This window comes from Nicotiana tomentosiformis, chromosome 12 (genome assembly GCF_000390325.3).
Source record: "Nicotiana tomentosiformis chromosome 12, ASM39032v3, whole genome shotgun sequence".
Taxonomy (NCBI): Eukaryota; Viridiplantae; Streptophyta; class Magnoliopsida; order Solanales; family Solanaceae; genus Nicotiana; species Nicotiana tomentosiformis.
The window spans coordinates 136,615,229-136,635,260 of record NC_090823.1 but is presented as its reverse complement, the minus strand read 5'-3'; the positions used below and the strand labels follow the sequence as shown (position 1 = coordinate 136,635,260).

Genomic DNA, 20,032 nt, shown 5'->3' with positions numbered 1-20,032 from the left:
GCGCCAATATAGTTTTTCTTAGAACCAACTTAATGTTTGAAATTCAGTAGAGTGGCCTTGAAAGAAGCAAGCCTATAGCCTTAGAAGGTGCGAAGGAAATCCCTGCAAAGTGATTCTGGGGACTAATTGCCCCCACATGATTGGCACTTCTGCATTTCTCGATACATTGTAATAAGAAGCAAAACTTTCATCTGCTGACCTTGCGGGACAGAGGGGAAACAATGGAAAAGGAAATAGAGATGAATAGAGGAATTAGGAGACAGAGATGAAACAGATCACTATTAGATGAAGGTTATGAAAGAAACATATTGTACAAATGAACAGTTCACCTATAGATCAATGAAATAGCACACCCTGAAACAACTAAAGGCCATCACTTCAGAACTGAATAAACTGTAAAAACAGGCAAAAAGATGTGCGAATCAACGTATAGAGTGCGTGTAGATATCTTGAACTGTTTAGCACGTGTTGATCCCATCCTTACAGTCTTTTGTCAAGTTATAAAATGTCTCCACCTGAGTCTTTGCTCTATAAAGGACCTCAGTGTCCACTTCAACCCTCATATATCCGTCGAATTCAACAGGGCGTCCACCATTTAATTGTGTTGTTTCATTGTACCACTCACTTGTATTACTCCACAAATACTTGTAATCGTCAAGCAAATGTACCTTGTAGTGGGATCTAAGTTTATCAAAATAATTATAGAAAGGCTCGTTTGTGGCAACATACAAGTTCCTCCAAGGTGTTATTGCTCCTTGAAGCTTCATGACAAAGGCATCAGGAGATGTATCAGCATCCAGATGGGGCCACAACTCCTTGTTCTGAGCTTTCTCTCCCCGAACAACATGAACAGCGTCATAATCCCAGTCCATACTTCCACTAATCTCAGTAACTATATTCATCAGTCTCTTTGATTTCCACAAAGCGTGCCACGGCCTCTGGATGTATTTAGCAGCAGGCCCTTCACAGACACGATACCAGTAGTTCTCTGGCTCGGGGGCATCAAACTGCCTCCATATAATTGTGCTCTTGTCCGTCCTTAGTTGCATTGGCGACACTTTATGGTTTGCAACTTTCCTTACAGAGATTTTCTTTTTATGTGTTTTATCCCATCTCTTCCAATCTTTAAGGAAGTCTCCTTCCTCGACAATAGATGCATCCTCTTTCAAATGCTCAAAATCAAAATAGAACCTAAAGTCTTTCCCTTCCTCATCCTTACGACTCTGAGTGTGTGACGATGCCAAACAGATACTCAAATCCATCACAAATGTCCGATTCAAGTACTGAGCCTCACCCAAAGCACATAGAAAACTCCACAGATAATGATTCATTTCTTTACAGTAATCACCACCACGAGAATAGTACAAGTATCTCCCGTCTCTAAAAGCTGAATCTGATCCAATGACTGGAATTGTATCATTAATATCCTCATCTCGAACTGGGGGAGCAATTCTGGCTTTCCGACCAGTTCCAGCAGTATTAACTCGGATTCTTGGACGCCGTGCATTTATCCCTGAATGCCAGCGACCCGCATGAACTACTTTGTAACTACAATCATCACTAAACCCCATTCTGAACCTTCTGAAATCTCTGTACTTCCTCCAAGATTTCTCTTTCTTGTTTCTAAACCTCCATGCCACATCACACTCATCGGGTTTCGACCCATTAACGGGAGTTTGATAATCCAAAAAAGCAATGGACTTGAAAGCCCTCAAGTTAAATCTCTCAATGGTGATCAACACCCTTGGATCTGAACAATTAACAACTACATTCTCACTCTCACATCCCAATTTCAGAGTCTCAGCTGGAAGTTTCTCTTCAGATTTCTCAATAGAAGCTTCAGTTATTGGTACTAAAGAGAAAGCCCCTACCATAGGAGCAGTGGCAACATCCTCACCAGTTTTGAGGACAGAATTGTCCACTTTAAATGTTGCATTTTCAACTTGGGTGAAGACCCTAGTCAGTGCTCTAGATGATTCCCATGGATCAGGAGGTTGGTATGTGATAGCAATTATAGTAAATATAAGCACTGAGAAAACAAAAACTGAAAAACACACATTGCTTATACCTTTTATTAAGTTTTGCCCAATTGGGTCTGTTGTTGAATTCAATTCCTTCATTGATACAAAACTCTAAAACCCAGTCCCCAATTTCAAATCCAAACAGAAGTAGTAAGAAGCTAAATTTGTAACTGAAAGTGAACAAATAGGAGAAACTCAATACTAGGATTTACTCATATGTGAGCTGAGATTTACCTTTTTACTTCCAAAGAAGAATTAATAAATAAATATTGAATCTTGGAGTTGATGAGTAACCAATTGAGAAGAGGAAAAGGGCTAGCTATAATTACTTTAAGCCCTCAATTTTAAAATCAAAGTTTGAAGGAAAAAAATTGTATCTTGAGATTATATGAGAGAGCAAGGTTTTGTTTCGAAGAAAAAAGATTGGATCTTGAATAGGGGTTTTACAAAGAAAGTATGGATTTTGAAAAGCTAAAAGGATTTGAAAGCCTTTGAGCTGATTTTTAAAGTAAAAAAGGAAAAAATATTAGAAGGAAACTAGGACAGATCTCAGCAGATTTTGAAAAGGAATAAATTCTGTGTCTTCACAGTGAAGATATTGCCTAAAAAATGAGGTTTTGATTAGTTCACTAATCACACTGTGTTTTGCTGCGGTTTAGTTGCTCCTTTGTGTGGACTATACTTTTGTTCTGTGGTCGTCACTCATCATCAAGAAGTGGCCATATAGTGAAATTAATTTATCTTATTTACATTGCTATCATTTGTTGATTTAAAGAAAAAAGTCTGTATAAAGTTTACGGTGTTTGGATTGGCGGTCAAATTAGCTTTGAAGTTCTTTTTAGTTTTTTTCTTAGTGTTTGACAAAGTCGAAAAAATACTTAAACTAAGTTAAAAACGGCTTAAAATAAGCCAAAAGCAATAAGCTGGACAATCCAACTTATTTATTTTTGGTTTAAAAACTATTTCTGTTAAAAGTCATTTTTTAAGCTAATCAAAACGGACTCTTAGTTCCATAGTTTGTTTAGCTCCTTAAAGTTCATTTTGCAAGAGACAATATATAAATTTAATCTAGAATAAAGGATATAATACTCAACAAATCCTAATAACTTTTAAAATCCCAATATCACATACTCCCTCCGTTTCAATTTATGTCAACATATTTCCTTTTTAGTTTGTACCAAAAAGAATGACCTCTTTCCCTATTTGAAAATAATTTATTTTTATACAATGATTTATAGCCACATAAAATATATATGCTTCATTTTACACCACAAATTCAAAAGTATTCTTTTTTTTTAAACTTCGTACCCACTCAAATGGATTTACATAAATTGAAACGGAGGAAATAGTTTTTATTTTTCTTTTCCTTTTTACCTCTTGCTACCTCTACAATGTCCCCATTTGTGAGACTTCACGCTAAATATAATATATTATTATTATTATTATTATTATTATTATATTGTTATTATTGTATCTTTGTAGTGTAAATAACTAATTTAACTAAATAAACCTAAAATTAAAAACATTTAAGTCCAACTAACTATAAAAAGAAAAAGAAAAAGAAAGAAGTACTGAGAGGTGCAAAATAATTTAACTTTCCTACCCAATTTTGTTTTTCTTCGGAAAAGTATATCCAAATTTACCTTTAAAAAATGCGGTCAAAATAGATATATAGGAGTCCCCTTCTACATTCGTAGACTTTGCCCTAAAAAAACAGTGCAAATCTCAAACTTACTCACCGCCGTTTCTCTCTCGTCCAAATTTTCTCGTCGGCCATCCGCAGGTATATCTCTTATTCTCTGTAAACATACAGTCGCATACGTGTCATATGTTTCTAATTAGGGTTTTTGAATTTTATGGCTCGTTTCCCTACGAATCCAGCTGGTCGCTTAGTGCTATTTGTTTTTTCTTTTTGGTTCTTTTTGATTGTTATCTGTTGTGGTTTTGCTGGAAAAATAGCTTTTTTTTATTTTTTTTATTTTATAGTTGGGAGGATTGAGTTTTTTGTTTCAAAGGTTTTTTTTTTATAAATTTTTTATCCCCCAAATGCTATCCTTTTCAATCCCTTTTGTAGAACTGTTTAAGTATTTATTTTTTGCATTTGTGGGATGTCTTTGGTATTGAAAATACTTAGCAATTTGAGAATAATTTGTGTTGTTTTAGTTGTGCTTTGTATCATCCTGAGCGTTTGGATTTGGTCTTGGAATTATTTTGAGAGAATTTCTGTTGTACTTGAGAGTTGTTTCAGTTATTGGTTCTAGCTGATCACTCTCTTTGGCTGACATAATATTGGTTTTATTCTTTTCCTCTGTGTTTCACCAACTTAATTATTTATGAAACCCATAATACGGAAAGAAAATGCTTTGCCTGTCTCTTGTTCTAGTTGGAGAGGAGCTTCTCCTCTCTCTTGTTTAATCGGGGGACTCAATGGAGGAAAATGGTGCAGAACATTCTTATGATTATTAGGATTTTGATAATAAGTTTTATACACCGAAAAGTAGATTGATATTGGGCATTCATATGCTTATGGTATGTATTTATGATATTAAGTCTGATGAAGGTCAGGTAAAGAGGCTATGTTTTTCCTCAGGAACTAAAGCTTCTTTACCCTGATTATGCTGGTTTTTGGATCTGTACTCAAATTGAATATGTTTTGATTGCTATTTTATTTTTGTGTCAGTATATTAGTTTTGTAATTCTATGAACTTTTGGTATATCTCAGCTATTCTGGTGCAAATGAGGGGAAGGAGTTACAGTCCATCACCACCAAGAGGTTATGGAAGGAGAGGAAGGAGCCCAAGCCCCAGGGGTCGCTATGCTGGTCGTAGCAGAGATGATCCGACTACTCTATTAGTTCGCAATCTTCGCCATGACTGTCGGTATGCATCTTGCCCAACATTTTATTCTCGGAGCATACCAGGTTCATTTTCTTTTTGCTTAACCCATTAAGCTGTTTTATCTTTGTGGACAAGTGATTACATGCTTGTAATGGATGCTGTGTGCACTAAATTAGAAAACACAGAATGGATTTTTGTCTCGAGGCCATAGCGGGGGCCGGAATAAGATTGGAGAATGTTAATTGTGTGAGATCTATGCTCTCGTTGGAGCTATCTGTAGAAACTTCTTACCTCCTGCTTGCCTTTTTCAGCAAGAACTAAAATTGGTCCTAATAACACTGTTATAATTCCTATCTTATTAAAGAACACTGCTATAATTCCTATGACTGATTGAGTTACAATATGTTAGGATTAGGTGTTCCATGAATTTGTGCATGCAGTTTGATGTGACCATTCACTTTGCTGTTTGTGTGCAGGTCAGAAGACCTCAAAAAGCCATTCGGGCAATTTGGCCCTGTCAAGGACATTTACTTGCCGCGAGACTATTATACTCGGTGAGCTTGTTTTACATTGTCTTTATGTATACGATTCTCCTCCCTTCTTAAACGAAGACAAAGAACCAAGAATAAAAGAAGTGGGAGTTATTACTATCCGACATCATATCTCAGTTAGATACTCTGCCCTATACAGTCAGGCATATCCTTTTCATCTTCCAGAACTAGATATTTCATATTTTAGTGTCTGAGAGTCAATTCATTTCATCAAGTTTTTCTTAAGTTTTGACATAAATATCTGCTCTGACATTTGCTTACTTTTTATTTTATATTGGGTTCTGTTTTTTAAACTTTTTGTTATGTCATGCTGGGTAACACTTGTTAAAATTGTTGAGATGTAGCAGTGATAGTAAGAGTTTTCGAGACTTCAATCAAGTAGTAAGAGTTCTGTTGATACTTTCAAGTAGTAAGAGAGCTCTTGACATCAATCAAGTAGTAAGAGTTCAAGGTGATGTTAATGGTAGTGAAGATTGGAAGGAATATGGATATCAATAGAATGTGAAGATTTCGAGATTTCACGTCTTGAAGAATTTCAAGTCATCTTTAAACTGATACGTGCAAGGTCAGCAGCCATGTGCCTGCTTCTGTGCTTATCAAGGCATTCCAATTTGTTGAAGTTATTTTGTTTTGTTGTTTCCGGCCTTTTTGGAAATATTGAAAGTCATTAGGCAAGTCCCTTCTTACTGCACACTTTTTCTCTCTTAGAAACTTATTTGATTTGTGCTCCAAATATATTATTTTTAATCCTTAATCATTGGGGTAAGTTTCACTGTCAGTTTCTGTACAATCCTGAAACTTAAATTTGCCTGCTTTCATATTCTTACTAGGATATTCAAACAGCCCCAGAGTTCTGTAGCTTGGAGTAACATTCTGGCTGATCCGTGCTGTAATTTGATGGTGTCTGACACATTTTTGTGTTCCCTCTTCTCTTGTTTGCTTTGTCTTTTACTTCACAGTGAACCACGTGGCTTTGGATTTATCCAATATCTGGATCCTGCTGATGCTGGAGAAGCTAAGTATCAGATGGATGGTCAGGTTTTCCAAGGTCGTCAACTGACGGTAGTTTTTGCTGAGGAGAACAGGAAAAAGCCTCAAGAAATGAGAGCTAGGGAGCGTGGAAGGTAGTTCTTTGTATTTGTTTTGTTCAGTCTTGACATTAGATTCTCCCTTTAACTTGCGTCTGCTTGAATAGTAGTTTGATATGGCTTAGTACCAAAAATATGTTCTGAGATTTACTATCTGAAAGGATAAATTTGTTCGTGCTTTGGATGTTTCCTTTTGGCCAGTCATTTCTGTTACTCTATAATGTTATTGGATGATAGAGTTGTTGACTGTTACTTTCCAATACTTTTTGGTCGGCTAGGTTGTAAGCCGTCTTGTTTACATTTCCTGTATTCTTCTCATTCTTAAGTTTGTGCTTTTGCAAATCAAGGGTTTTGAATGAAGAGAGATGTTTGGTTTTTCAAATGGCTGGTTTGATAGTCATGAATTTTATATGTATATTCTATTTGAGTGCCTATAAAGATTGCAATATTTCCTTTTTGTTGAGATGTCTTAACACTCTAAAATATTATATGTATATTCTATTTGAGTGCCTATAAAGATTGCAATATTTCTTTTTTGTTGAGATGTCTTAACACTCTAAAATACCATCTTGTAGTGGTAGGGGTGGCCGCAATTATGATCGAAGGGGTACTCCCCCTAGATTCCATAACTCTCCTCGGTATTCTCGATCTCCACCTCCACGCAGCCGTGATTACTACTCTCCGCCTAAGAGAAGGCAGTACTCGAGGTATGCTACGTCCTCTGATACTTACTATATGCGAATGTGATATAATTGATATTTTATGATGATTGAAGTTTGATTTAGATCATTGTGAATGACATACAACCTAGGTCCTAATAACTTGAAGCCTTTCTTTAGGAATCGAAATTCGGGTTTGTGTGTGATCATAGACATCCCAATTCATTTGTCTGAAGAACATGCACGTCTGGTTTATCATGATATCGTTTGGTTCATCTTATAGTCTACTATATGCATGTTGACTAGGAGGTTGACCTGATAGCTAGACAGATCAAGGTGAGAAGAAATTAAGAAGCTTCAGCATTTCCTTTCCTACAGCTAGATTGAACCCGACATTAATAACGATTCTAGTTCAATTTGTCAGCAGTGTCAAAGGAATAGTCTTTGAATCTTGGGAATGTTATCTTTGGCAAAGAAACCTGCTTTATTGATTTCTTTCTTGGTTGGGATTTACTCAATTCCTTTTCGAAATGTTTCAAAATCTTGTCTTCCAACCTCTTATAAACAAATAAAAAATCTTGTCTTCCAAACTTTTTGTTTCCTTGTCTTCGAAGAGTGTTTGGACAAATTCTTTGTTTGATCCTATCCATATGTTTAAGAGAACCTTGCTGCAACTAAAAGCCGTACTTAGAACTTCTAAACACGAGAGATTTCACATAAGTACTTGGAGTCCCTTGGTTTAGTAATATGTTCTGAATGCAGTTGCTCATGCTTTATGCCCCGGTAGCAAAGTAACACCAATTCACGATGACTATTTGTCTCCTTCCTTTGCAGGTCTGTTTCGCCTGAAGAGAAAAGATACAGTCGCGAGAGATCATACTCTCCTCGTGCTGGTCAGGGGAGGTCATACTCGCAATCCCCTCCAAGGGAGCAATCTCCACCATACAATGGGTCAAGGAGCCGCAGTCAGAGTCCAGTTAAGGAGGAGCAGTCTCCACCTTATAATGGGTCAAGGAGCCGCAGCCGAAGTCCAGTCAGGGCACGTTCTCCCGTTAGGGGTCCCAGCAGGAGGCGGAGCCCAAGTCAAAGCCGTAGTAGGAGTCCTGATGCTGTTCATTATTCCAGGAATCCTGACCGTGACGTGTCCCCTAGACACTGAACTCACCTTGTGTTGATGAATGCTGCAGTTTGAAGAACACATGTGATTTTCGGTCATTTAATTAGATCTCTGGGTATTCTGCAGAGCTAGTAGTGTGACTCATATGGATTATTTTCTAGACTTGTTTCTTTGGCTTGTTTGTACTTTAGTAATACTGATGATTGGATAACATTCTGGAGTTTCTCTTTTTCCATGTGGCATTTGACTGATGTTGGCCATATTCACTGGGTAAATGGCAGTTACTGCCTCACTTTTTCAACTTCAACCATGCTCTTATTTCGTGTGACAATCTGTGTTTGGTTTGACCAAATATTTCACCCAAAACATTTTCTTGGTAAACTCATTTTTCATTTTAGTGATTTCCGAAGTCAGGTCGGAATCCATTGACAAGTTGCAACCATTAGACTTATTATTTCTTTGATTTGATTTGTTTTCCATTTTTGAGCTGTGTATAATATAGCAGTATTATTATGAAAGTGGAAATCCGATTTACACGTTTCTCCATTTTCCATCACATGCTCCAACTAACTCGTCCGTACACCTACCCGCCCTTCATCTATACCTCCCAACCCAATCTATCTACCTATTAAAAAAACGAGCTTCACCTGAGGATTAATATTTAGATTTTTTCCTTCCAAAAAGGTTATTTGATTCAAGCCATTTATTGGACAAATGTTGCAGATGGCAATTTTTAATATCTAATATAAAATACTGATCAATATAGTTTTACATAATGCATACTCTAATAGTGATTTCTGTTATGATATATAATTTCAAACATAATGTTAGGCAGCAGATAAAAATTAAGATTATAAATGATCGAAACTCCCAGTTCATTGCTTCTATTTTTCTCTCTCGTCATCCAACCTTCTAAAGATATGTTTGAGATGTGCTTTGTCTATAAATAATCTAAAAAGATGTGAAATTAATTACCCGAAAATGTGCCATGTCTCGTGTTTTAGAGTTGAATTTTCAAATTGAACTAAAACTTGAGTTAAAAAAAAAAATTCAAATATGATTTTATATATTTGAAAACTGTTCCAAAATAACCCATGAAAACTCAAAGCCTATAACTTGCTCAGACTCAGTTTAACCACTCACATTGTGATATGATTTTTTCAATAAATTAGTCATTTATTTTAATTTCTTCTTATATTAATGATATATAAGTATATAAAAAAGGCGACATCGGTCAAATCAAATACCGTTACGTAAAAATGAGTAGGTGGGAATAATTTTTTTTTATTATCTAAAATATAATTTCATAAACTCTGGACAACAAACATTTGAAGGGTGACGGGTAAAGTTAACGACTGAAAGTTACCTAAGTTATCTGCATCTTTGTCCTTTGCATATATAATATATATGTATCGGACCGGTAAGGGTCAAGAAAGAGAGAGAGAGAGAGATGGGAAAGAGCATAAGTGAAGTGAGGGTGGAAGATTTGGTAAGAGCAGGAGTAGCAGAGGAGGAAGCAAAATGGTTGATGGGAGAGCTGAATGTTGCAATTGCTAAAGTTGCTGTTAATATTAATGGTGAGTTGGATCAGAAGGAGGTATGGCGTGAAATCACTGCTCGGAAATTACTGAAACCCTCACACCCACATGCTCTGCATCAGCTCCTTTACTACTCTGTCTACCATAACTATGATCAGTCCACTCATGGCCCTCCTCTCTATTGGTTCCCTTCACTGTAAAAATCTCTCTTTCTTCCTCTCTGTCTTTTTTTATGGAATGCTAAGGGCCAGCATTTCTAGAAAACCCTTATCTAGATTTCATATTAAAAAAATTGATCTTTTCTGTATCATAAAAAGAATGATCCTTTTTCTTTTGAAAGTTAAAGCGGAGAATCTTTTCATTAATAAACTGATCTTTTCATAGTCTATGATTATTGGGTTTATGGTAGCTAATTTCTTGGATTAAGGGCTGTAAATTGTTCTCTTTCTGTTGTTGGCATTTTGATTTCATTGACAAAATTTACAGTGATACCTGCATGTGAAGTATTAATAATTGAATTGAAACGGCTCAAAATGGAGCTGAATGTGTGTTTGGGATTGAGACTAGTTGTTTGTTGTACCGTTCGCCAAAAAGTTATACTATATGCTGAATTCCCTTGACTTTTTTTCTATTGACTTCGTTGTATTTTGACTCCCCTTAATAAAAATACTGGTGGTGGAATAGAGAGGTGCAAGAAAAAGTGAAAACCAAGAAAGTAGCGTATCTGAAGCTAGTGGAAAGTGTAGACAAGGAGGAGAAGACGGCGAATAGGGAGCATTATAAGTTGGCTAAGAAAGAGGCAAAGCTAGCAGTTACGGCGGCCAAGACCTCAACTTTTAGTCGTTTGTATGAGGAACTCGAGGGCCGAGATGGGTATAACAGGTTGTTCAGGTTAGCCAAGGCGCGAGAAAGGAAGGCGCATGAATTGGACCAAGTGAAGTGCATCAAGAACGAAGAAGGTAGAGTTTTGTTGGATGAGGGGTTTATCCGTCGGAGATGACAGATCTACTTCCATAGTCTCTTGAACGAGGAGTGGGACAGGAGCATTATACTGGGTGATTTGGAACTCTCTGGGAGTCGTTGTGACTTTGGGTATTATAGGCGGATTAGAGTTGATGAAGTTGAGGGGGCTATGCGTAAGATGAGCAGGGGCAAAGCGACCGGGCCAGATGAAATCCCGGTGGAGTTTTGGAAAAGTGCGGGCAAGGCAGACTTGGAGTGGGTCACTAGGTTATTTAATGTCATTTTTAGAACGAAGAAGATGCCCGAAAAGTGAAGGTGGAGCACGATGGTTCCTATATGCAAAAACAAAGGTGATATCCAAAATTGCAATAACTATCAGGGTATCAAGCTGCTTAGCCATACTATGAAAGTCCGGGACAGAATGGTAGAGCTAATGGTAAAGAGGAGTGTGTCTATTTCTGAGAACCAGTTTGGGTTTATGTTGGGGCGTTCGACTACAGAAGCCATCCACCTTGTTAGGAGATTGATGAAGCAGTATAGGGAGAGAAAGAAGGACTTGCATATGGTGTTCATCGACTTAGAAAAGACGTACGATAAAGTTCCGAGAGAGGTTTTTGTGGAGATGTTTGGAGGCTAGAGGTGTACATGTTGCCTATGTTAGGTTGATTAAGGACATGTATGATGGAGTAAAGACCCGAGTGAGGATGGTGGGTGGGGACTCAGACCATTTTTCGGTTATGATGGGGTTGCATCAGGGGTCGACACTCGGCCCTTTTTTGTTTGCTCTGGTGATGGACGTATTGACGTGCCACATCCAACGGGAGGTGCCGTGGTGTATGCTATTTGCAGATGATATTGTATTGATTGACGAGATGCGAGACAGTATGAACGCGTAATTAGAGGTATGGAGGCAGACCCTGAAATCTAAAGGTTTCAAGTTGAGCAGGACCAAGACAGGATACTTGGAGTGTAAGTTCAGTGGCGAGACTCAAGGAGGGGAAGGGGAGGTGAGGCTGGACTCGCATGTCATCCCTAGGAGAGGGAGTTTTAAGTACCTTGGGTCTATTATTCAGGGGATGGAGAGATTGATGAAGATGTCACACATCGTATTGGGGTGGAATGGATGAAATGAAGACTCGCTTCCGGTGTTTTGTGTGACAAGAAGGTGCCACCGAAACTTAAGGGTAAGTTCCACAAAGTGGTGGTCAGAGCAACGATGTTGTATGGGGATGAGTGTTAGCCAGTTAAGATCGCTCATATCCAGAAGATGAAGGTAGCAGAGATGAATATGAAGAGATGGATGTGCGGCCACACCAGGTTAGATAAAATCAGAAATGAGGTTATTCGCGACAAGGTGGGTGTGGCCCCTATTGAGGACAAGATGCGGCGGCTTAGGTGGTTTGGTCATGTTAGGAGGAGGAGTACAGACGCCCCGGTGAAAAGGTGTGCGAGGTTGACATTGGAGGGCCTACGGAGAGGTAGAGGTAAGCCAAAGAAGAGGTGGGAAGAGGTGATTAGGCAAGACATGACGCACCTTCAGCTGACCGAGGACATGACCCTTGATAGGAAGGTATGGAGATCAAAGATTAGGGTAGTAGAGTAGGTAGTCTAGAGTGTTCATAACAGTAGTATTGGCACGCAGTCTCGCTTTATGTTGCTAGTAGGTTTTTATGACTAACCGTTGTTTTCTTTCATTGTTGATCACCTTACTGTCTTGTTGTTTTTATTCTGCTTTTATATGGCTTTTTGGTACTGTCCCTTGTCTATATTTTCATTAATGTGGTGCTTATGCTTTTCTGAGCCGAGAGTCTATTGGAAACAACCTCTCTATCCTCACAAGGTAGGGGTAAGGCCTACGTACACACTACCTTCCCCAGACCCCACGATGTGAGATAATACTGGGTATGTTGTTGTTAATAAAAATACTAGCTCCGCCACTAGTTGTACCTGCATGTGAGGCAGGCAATCATTACTCTCTGTTTCTTTACTAAAATGAGCAGTAGAATTTTGTGAAGATTTACACTGACTTGCTTTGTATGGATTTCCAAGTTGTCGTTGAAACTTGAAAGATAACATAAGTTTACTGTCCATTGTAGTGATATGTTTTCGTGATATTTTTTTTGCTGGATCATTCTATGAGACATTTTGATAAAGGAAGAGTAACCTTTTTCAAGAGATTCCGTTAATGGATAAAACTTGAAGACTAAAAAGCTACTATCAAGCAGTTGAAATTGCTAACTTTTTGTTATATTTTTACACATAAATTTAGCAATGATACAGTTTTTGCTGAAATGTTTTACATTGTTTCTTGGAAGTGTTATAGTTATGAAACCTTTGTTTTCAGAGTTTCATATTACTTATCTCACCCGAAGCTTCCTGCTCTTGATCAGCTGACTCAACTGCTCTCTCTATGCAGGAATGAATCTAGATGCACAAATTTGGGCCGCATAATGGAAACTCATTGTCCGAAGCTTTTTGGAGCATCATACAAGGATCCGATCTCAAGTTTTAAAGAATTTCATAGGTTTTCTGTTCAGCATCCTGAGGCAAGTTCTTGTTTCAGTGTTGAATTTGAATTTCGGGTTACTGAGATTTATTCCACATTCTATTCATACTTGGAGCTAATAATTTGGAATTTTTTCCAGATTTACTGGCCAATTGTTTTAAAAGAACTACCAATTCACTTTCTGGAAACCCCTAAATGCATACTGGATACCTCTGACAAGTCAAAACATGGAGGAAACTGGCTTCCTGGTTCAGTTCTGAATATAGCCGAGAGTTGTGTGCGTTCGAGCAATTACCCCAACAAGCAGGATGATAGCGTGGCCATTGTATGGAGGGCAGAAGGGAATGATGATAAAGAAGTTAATTGCATGACATTGAAACAGCTGAGAGAACAAGTAATGTAGGCTCTTGCTTCATATTGTGATATCTGTTCATTCCATTCGTATTTGGTTTAATGAAGCTTACTTTCTCTAATTCATCTTGGTGAAAGTAAAGCCATGTACTTATTAAATTGTTCTTGTGGTTCATCTGGTGCACTATCTTGCATTTGGTATTACGGATATGATATATTTTCCTTCCTTCTGTTTTGTTTTTTCTGATACTGTCTTCAGGCAAAATAATTTGATCATAAGTTGTCTTCTTGTATACATACATTGCCATTACGTCCCCCTTCATGCTCCCTTCTTCTCATAATTAAGAGAAGTCATTTTAAACTTGTCGTCTCTTCCACAGGATGGTGGCAAATGCACTGGAAAACATGTTCTCAAAGGGTGATGCCATTGCCATTGACATGCCAATGACTGCCACAGCAGTCGTTATATACTTGGCCATTGTTCTTGCTGGATTTGTGGTGGTATCAATTGCTGATAGCTTTGCTGCACAGGAGATTGCGGTCCGTTTACGAGTATCTAATGCCAAGGCTGTATTTACACAGGTACTTCTAGTAAACAGAAAATGTTAACTAAAGGAGTTGCCTATTGAGGAGATAGGCGGGGACACATTTACGTAATGAATCCACCAAGAGATGGTTTTGCTCTACCTATTTAACAAACATTCCTAGATGTCTTTTACTGGATTGGCCTCCCCCCCCTTTAAGCTTGCAATCTCTAAAGATTTTCCCTAACCAGTTTTGAAGGACATGATCATTATCTCTATGAAAGTTCCTTCTCTCTCTTTTGAATCCCAGGGGTTACCTCAGGGAAGAGGCCAGTCCCTGAAAAAGCCATCTCGATTGGTATCCTTTTTTTTATTATTATTATTTTTTATTTTTTATTCCCTCCCTCCAAGAGCTCCCCACATTGCTCTTGGGGTGACTCGAACTCACAATCTATTGTTTGGAAGTGAAGGGTGCTCACCACATGAGCAACCCACTCTTGTCAATTGGTATCATTCAAATGTGAATATAGGCCTGATTGAAGCATAAAAGTGAAATAATAATAATGAGAGGCTTTTGTCCGTTGACGGGAGAAGAGAGTTAGCTTTCTGCTGAGTGAGCCCGAACAGGAGCGGATGCACACTAGATCAGAGCAAGTTTAGCTGGCCCAATAGGTGTGATTGTTCCCTTATTCCCAGTGATCAATCAGACAATGTTACAGGATTGAAGTTTTGCGGACATACGAGAATAGGAAATCCCTGCCTTCCAACTTATGTTGCTATAAAAAGACATTTCAATTTATAGGACCTTATTTTAAAAAAGAGATATGAAATAGCAGTTTTATAGTTAATCAGGTTCACATCATTGGGGATCAGATAATCTTGTTGCTCTTTAGTGCTATTGAATTCCATTGTGCAAATGTTAGGTTGATTATTAAGCTTTTGCTGGATATTCAGCTTTATTTTCTATGAGTCTGTTCTTGGGTGAGTTAATATTGTAATTCAACAAAAAAAAAAAAAGAAGTAAATATTGTATAGTTGGTGACAGTAATCTTACTATCAGTAGAGTTATATTTAAATTGTGTATGATGATTCTAACTTCTAAGCTACACTTATTCAGGATTCCATAGTGCGAGGAGGCCGAAGATTCCCCTTGTACAGGTAACTGACTAATGTTATGCTGGATGCTAAAACTTTAATAATGCACATAAGAACCTCCATAGTGTCTATCTTTGGTTGGGGATAGAAAATTGCGAAAACCCTTCAAGGAAGTGATGAGGACATCCATCTTCCTCTTAACCAAAAATTAAACATAATTACACATCCATCTTCCTCCCAACCAAAAATTACACATTCTTCACCATGAAAGAAAAGAACAAATAGTTGAAGTAAAAAAGAAAACAAGGAGACAATATACTAATTTACTGACATTCAAAAGTTCCAATGAAAAAGTAAATTTAAATAAAGAATAAATTAAAAAGAAGGGAAGGAAATTCAAATGTCATCACTACAGGCATTGATAATTATCATTTCCTTCTTAAAGAAACATAGTGAATACATATTTTATGCTCTCTAACTCTTGCAGTCGAGTTGTAGAAGCTGCTCCACTTAAAGCTATTGTAGTTCCTGCGATTGGGGAGGATGTACAAGTTCAATTAAGGAACCAAGATCGATCATGGAATGATTTTCTTGCCAGTGTCAGTCACCTTCCCAGGTAATCTGATAATCTTTTTCTCCAAAAGCATTACGATGAATATGTTCTCGAACAAATTACCAAAAAAAAAAAGAATATGTTCTCTAGCTTATAAATTCCTCTATAGCGTATATACCGTAATGATAGTTTAAAACTGGTGAATCTATCATGGCAATATGTAGCAATTTTAGTTGCAATCCAGGATTATGCTGGATTTGTCTTTTATTCCCAACATCATCACTTTTAGAAGGATGACGAAATTTCTAAATTTACAGAAAATTCATAAAAATGTGCTGCGACCATCGAATAATAACTTTATTTTCCCTTGTTGTAAGAACTCAAGCTTTGATAATATTTTCTTCTTTGGCAGGCCAAATTCTTATTTTCCAGTTCATCAATCGATAGACTCTGTTACCAACATACTATTCTCATCAGGAACCACAGGTAAAATATCCTTGTTGAGACTATGCAGTTTATTTTTGGCTGTGGCATTTGTGCAACTTGTTCATTCTGTCATTCCTTTTGCCTCGGTCAGGAGATCCAAAAGCAATACCTTGGACTCACCTGTCTCCCATTCGATGTGCTGCTGAGTCATGGGCTAATCTTGATGTTCGAGCTGGAGATGTTAGCTGCTGGCCCACAAACTTGGGATGGGTGATGGGACCAATTCTAATCTACAGTTGCTTTCTAACTGGTGCAACTCTAGCTCTCTATCATGGATCCCCTCTAGACCATGGTTTTGGGAAATTTGTGCAGGTAGAAACTTTTTCTTCATATTCCATTAAGGGGTCTACCAGATTTATACTAAAATCTTTATTTCTTGGTGAATGTTTGTGGCAATTAAATGTCATAGTATATCTCGACAACACATTTTTCTAATGAACCAATTTACTTTGATCACATTGTTTGATATCCTAATTCGCCTGAGCTTGCTTTTCTGTATTTTCTATATTAATTTTCTTCATTCTTTCAACCCTTCATGTGTCAGTAGGATGCAGGAGTTACTATCCTGGGGACTGTTCCAAGCTTAGTGAAGACTTGGAAAAGTACTGGGTGTATTAAAGGCCTAGATTGGACAAGGATACGGTACTTATTGAGTTCAAGTGCTAAATATTAGATCAATTCGTCAGTGGGAAAATCTAACATGAAAGCATCTGCAGGATGTTTGCTAGTACTGGAGAAGCCTCTAATGTCGATGATGATCTTTGGCTTTCTTCAAGGGTGGACTATAAACCTGTTATTGAATGCTGCGGAGGCACAGAGCTATCGTCATCTTACATTATGGGAAATCTTCTTCAACCACAAGCTTTTGGAGCATTTAGCTCTGCATCAATGTCCACCGGTTTTGTCATCTTAGACGAAGATGGGCGCCCTTATGTAAGAGAGCTTTACAGCATTTTAAATATCTTCAGCTTGTTGAAAATTCTTGGTCATAATTATTTATCCTTACAATCATTGAAAGAAAAGCCCTGCTGCATGGCTTCAAGGCTTATTCCTGACTGTCTTATTCATAAATGAGACACTCTTTTCCCCCTGTATAATGTCATAAAGCATACATTTTGGCTTTGATAAAGAATGATTTTGAACCTGTTTCCAGCCAGATGATCAAGCTTGTGTTGGTGAAGTAGGCTTGTTTCCAACCTATATGGGAGCAACTGATAGATTGCTGAATGCTGATCATGAGAAAGTGTATTTCGAGGGAATGCCAATGTACAAAGATATGGTATGCATCATATGTCGTAGAAAAGCATTGTTCTCTGTTGGCTTTTCCCTACAACACGTAGCATTGTCCTATTGAACTATGTGAAACCGAATTTGGATGAACTGGAGACTGCTCCTTCTTTACTTCCTAGCTTTAGATATAGAATTTTAAGCTAATAAAGGTTCCTTTCTAGAGAATGAAACGGTTTGATCAACTAGTCATGATTTTACATGACAAACCATTAACTTCCAATTGATAAATTCCTTGTAAAGAGTGCCCCCCCCTCCCCCCTCCCCCCCCCCCAACACACCACCCACCCTCTCTCCAATGAAAAGAATAATGTCTTTGTGCCTTTTTTTTTCCTGCTGATTTAGACGACCAAGTTCTTCGACCAAACAATAGAGTATGATCGTTGACTACAAATTGTGGATGATAAACTCAAAACTCAAGCCTTCTTTTCCATATTTTAATCGGATAAGTTGCACTCTGCTGAGTAGCTTTTAAGTAATTGGATCACTGTCATTGCTGCTATAACTGATGCTGCAGTTATATTTCCAGCAACTAAGGAGACATGGTGATATCCTAAAGCGAACTGTTGGAGGTTATCTTGTTGTTCAAGGCAGAGCTGATGACACCATGAATCTTGGAGGTATAAAGGTACTACACTACCATTCCACCACTATCAATCTCGTAGTTGACTCTACATTTGCTCCTTTCAACATACCCGTAGTATCTATCAAAACTTCTGCCAAGTGTGCTAGTCTGTGTGCTTATATGCTACTGATATCCCTTTCCACTCAGATTTATTCAGGCTAGTGGCGATAGTATAAAGTTGCTCTTACTGTCCTGTTCACATAACACCAGTGAATGTTCACATAATCTCTGATGCACTTGACACTCAGAACATAAAGCACAAATTTATTATCTTGAGTGTTTGAATCTATAACATAGCTGAAATTTTTATGGGGACTGCGTTTATTGATTCTGGAAGCAATACATAACTAAAATTTTCTTTTCTACCTGCAGACAAGTTCAATAGAAATTGAGCGTGTTTGTGATCGTGCTGATGTCAGTGTCCTGGAAACTGCTGCAGTCAGTGCTGCACCACCAAATGGTGGTCCAGAACAGTTAGCTATATTTGTGGTTCTCACAGAGGGGATAACTGTTTCACCAGACACTCTGAAGAAAAGATTCTCAAGAGCCATTCAAAGCAATCTTAATCCTTTATTCAAGGTTTGTACTTTCTAAGGTTTAAGCATAAGGTTACATTCAACTAGAGATTACAGAATTATCCTATCCTAGTCCTAGAAAAGAATATTTGAAATAATAGTTTCATTTCTCGTTTGTCAATCAAAAAAGAAAGATAACAATAACTTCTTGTCAAAGTAAACAGACCTCAGAAATTTACAAGAGAATTGATACAGTATGGAGATACAAAACTTTTTGTTGTTGCAAGTCTTCATTATTAGGGTTCTTAATCCATTTTCCATTGTTTAAAGATTGTTCCTGAGATTGTCAATTTTGGACATTTGGTATATTTTACAAGAACACTAAGATCCATATGTTATGCCTTTTTAACTCTTCAATGAGTCCTAGTCTAGAAGCATTAGTTCTTGCCCTGGAAATTTATGGAAGATGAGTCGGAAATGCAACTCCACTCGAAACCCTTTTATTTGCATTAAATGTTGCAGGTCGCACCCTCTCCTCTTTAGGGTGTCTTTGACTCTTCCGGGCAACAAAGAGTGTCTTTCACTTTTCTTACCATTTCTGATAACCACTTTTCTTACCATAAATAGGTGAGCTCCGTGAAGATAGTCCCGATGTTCCCTCGAACAGCTTCAAATAAGTTGTTGAGGAGAGTTCTAAGAGACCAGTGGAAGCAAGATCTTCAGATACAGAGTAAAATTTAGCTAAAATCACAAGTCTGGTATGTCTGTAATATGCTTATATAGTTATATACATATAAGCAAAAGTGGAAGGGTAAGCAAGAAGATATGATGTTGACATTATTTTGTGCATGTAGTAGTATTAGTGATATTTAAATCTCAGTTGGAATTTTCTTGTGTTACTTGTTAGTCCTGTGAATTTTCTTGTGTTACTTGTCATTTCAACTACAGTGGTATGCGATTTATCTCATTGTGCAAATGTCCTGTCTAAAGACTTACCGTTTCTATCAGACAGAATTGACATCATGTCTCATAGTCACCAAAATGCTTTCAGAAAGTTTTAGAGGATCAAGAGGAGTAGTACTAAATATATCTCACGAATTGGTGGGAGAAATGAGACATGAAATTTGCACTTATCATTGATGTTCGTTGAAATGATACTACAGCCAAATCTCTCTATAACAACCTCATTTGTTTCAGATTTTTTTGGTTGTTATAGCGAAGTGTTATTATAGAGAACGTATATTATAACATAGTATGAAAATTGGTTTGATAAAAGATTTTACTTTTATAGTGAATGACTGTTATATAGCGATGCT

At 37.5% G+C, this 20,032-nt stretch overlaps 3 protein-coding genes across 7 annotated transcripts; 2 read left to right on the top strand and 1 right to left on the bottom strand.

The window, feature by feature from the left end:
• Positions 1-252: 252 nt before the first annotated feature.
• On the bottom strand, positions 253-2,701 carry LOC104114563 (uncharacterized). The gene has a single exon (XM_009625038.4). It carries the CDS (start codon positions 2,118-2,120, stop codon positions 459-461), a length of 1,662 nt encoding a protein of 553 aa, XP_009623333.1. The 5' UTR covers positions 2,121-2,701; the 3' UTR covers positions 253-458.
• Positions 2,702-3,672: 971 nt separating this feature from the next.
• Positions 3,673-8,580, top strand: LOC104114562 (serine/arginine-rich SC35-like splicing factor SCL30A). The gene is made up of 6 exons (XM_009625037.4): positions 3,673-3,804; positions 4,744-4,900; positions 5,335-5,412; positions 6,369-6,533; positions 7,073-7,204; positions 7,991-8,580. The coding sequence occupies exons 2-6, from the start codon at positions 4,758-4,760 to the stop codon at positions 8,313-8,315; spliced, it is 843 nt and encodes a 280-aa protein (XP_009623332.1). The 5' UTR covers positions 3,673-3,804; positions 4,744-4,757; the 3' UTR covers positions 8,316-8,580.
• A 1,039-nt stretch (positions 8,581-9,619) lies between these two features.
• Positions 9,620-19,692, top strand: LOC104114561 (probable CoA ligase CCL12). Of its 5 annotated transcripts, none has more exons than XM_009625035.4 (14): positions 9,620-10,007; positions 13,191-13,320; positions 13,420-13,679; positions 14,012-14,213; positions 15,273-15,313; positions 15,738-15,866; positions 16,216-16,289; positions 16,381-16,601; positions 16,837-16,931; positions 17,006-17,222; positions 17,443-17,568; positions 18,106-18,204; positions 18,574-18,780; positions 19,344-19,692. In XM_009625035.4, exons 1-14 carry the CDS (start codon positions 9,724-9,726, stop codon positions 19,455-19,457), a joined length of 2,199 nt encoding a protein of 732 aa, XP_009623330.1. In that variant the 5' UTR covers positions 9,620-9,723; the 3' UTR covers positions 19,458-19,692. The 5 variants fall into 5 exon arrangements, with proteins under 5 accessions (XP_009623330.1, XP_009623329.1, XP_070048402.1 ...); XM_009625034.4 differs by having other exon boundaries at positions 18,094-18,204; XM_070192301.1 differs by having other exon boundaries at positions 9,705-10,007; positions 13,420-13,674.
• Positions 19,693-20,032: the final 340 nt, after the last annotated feature.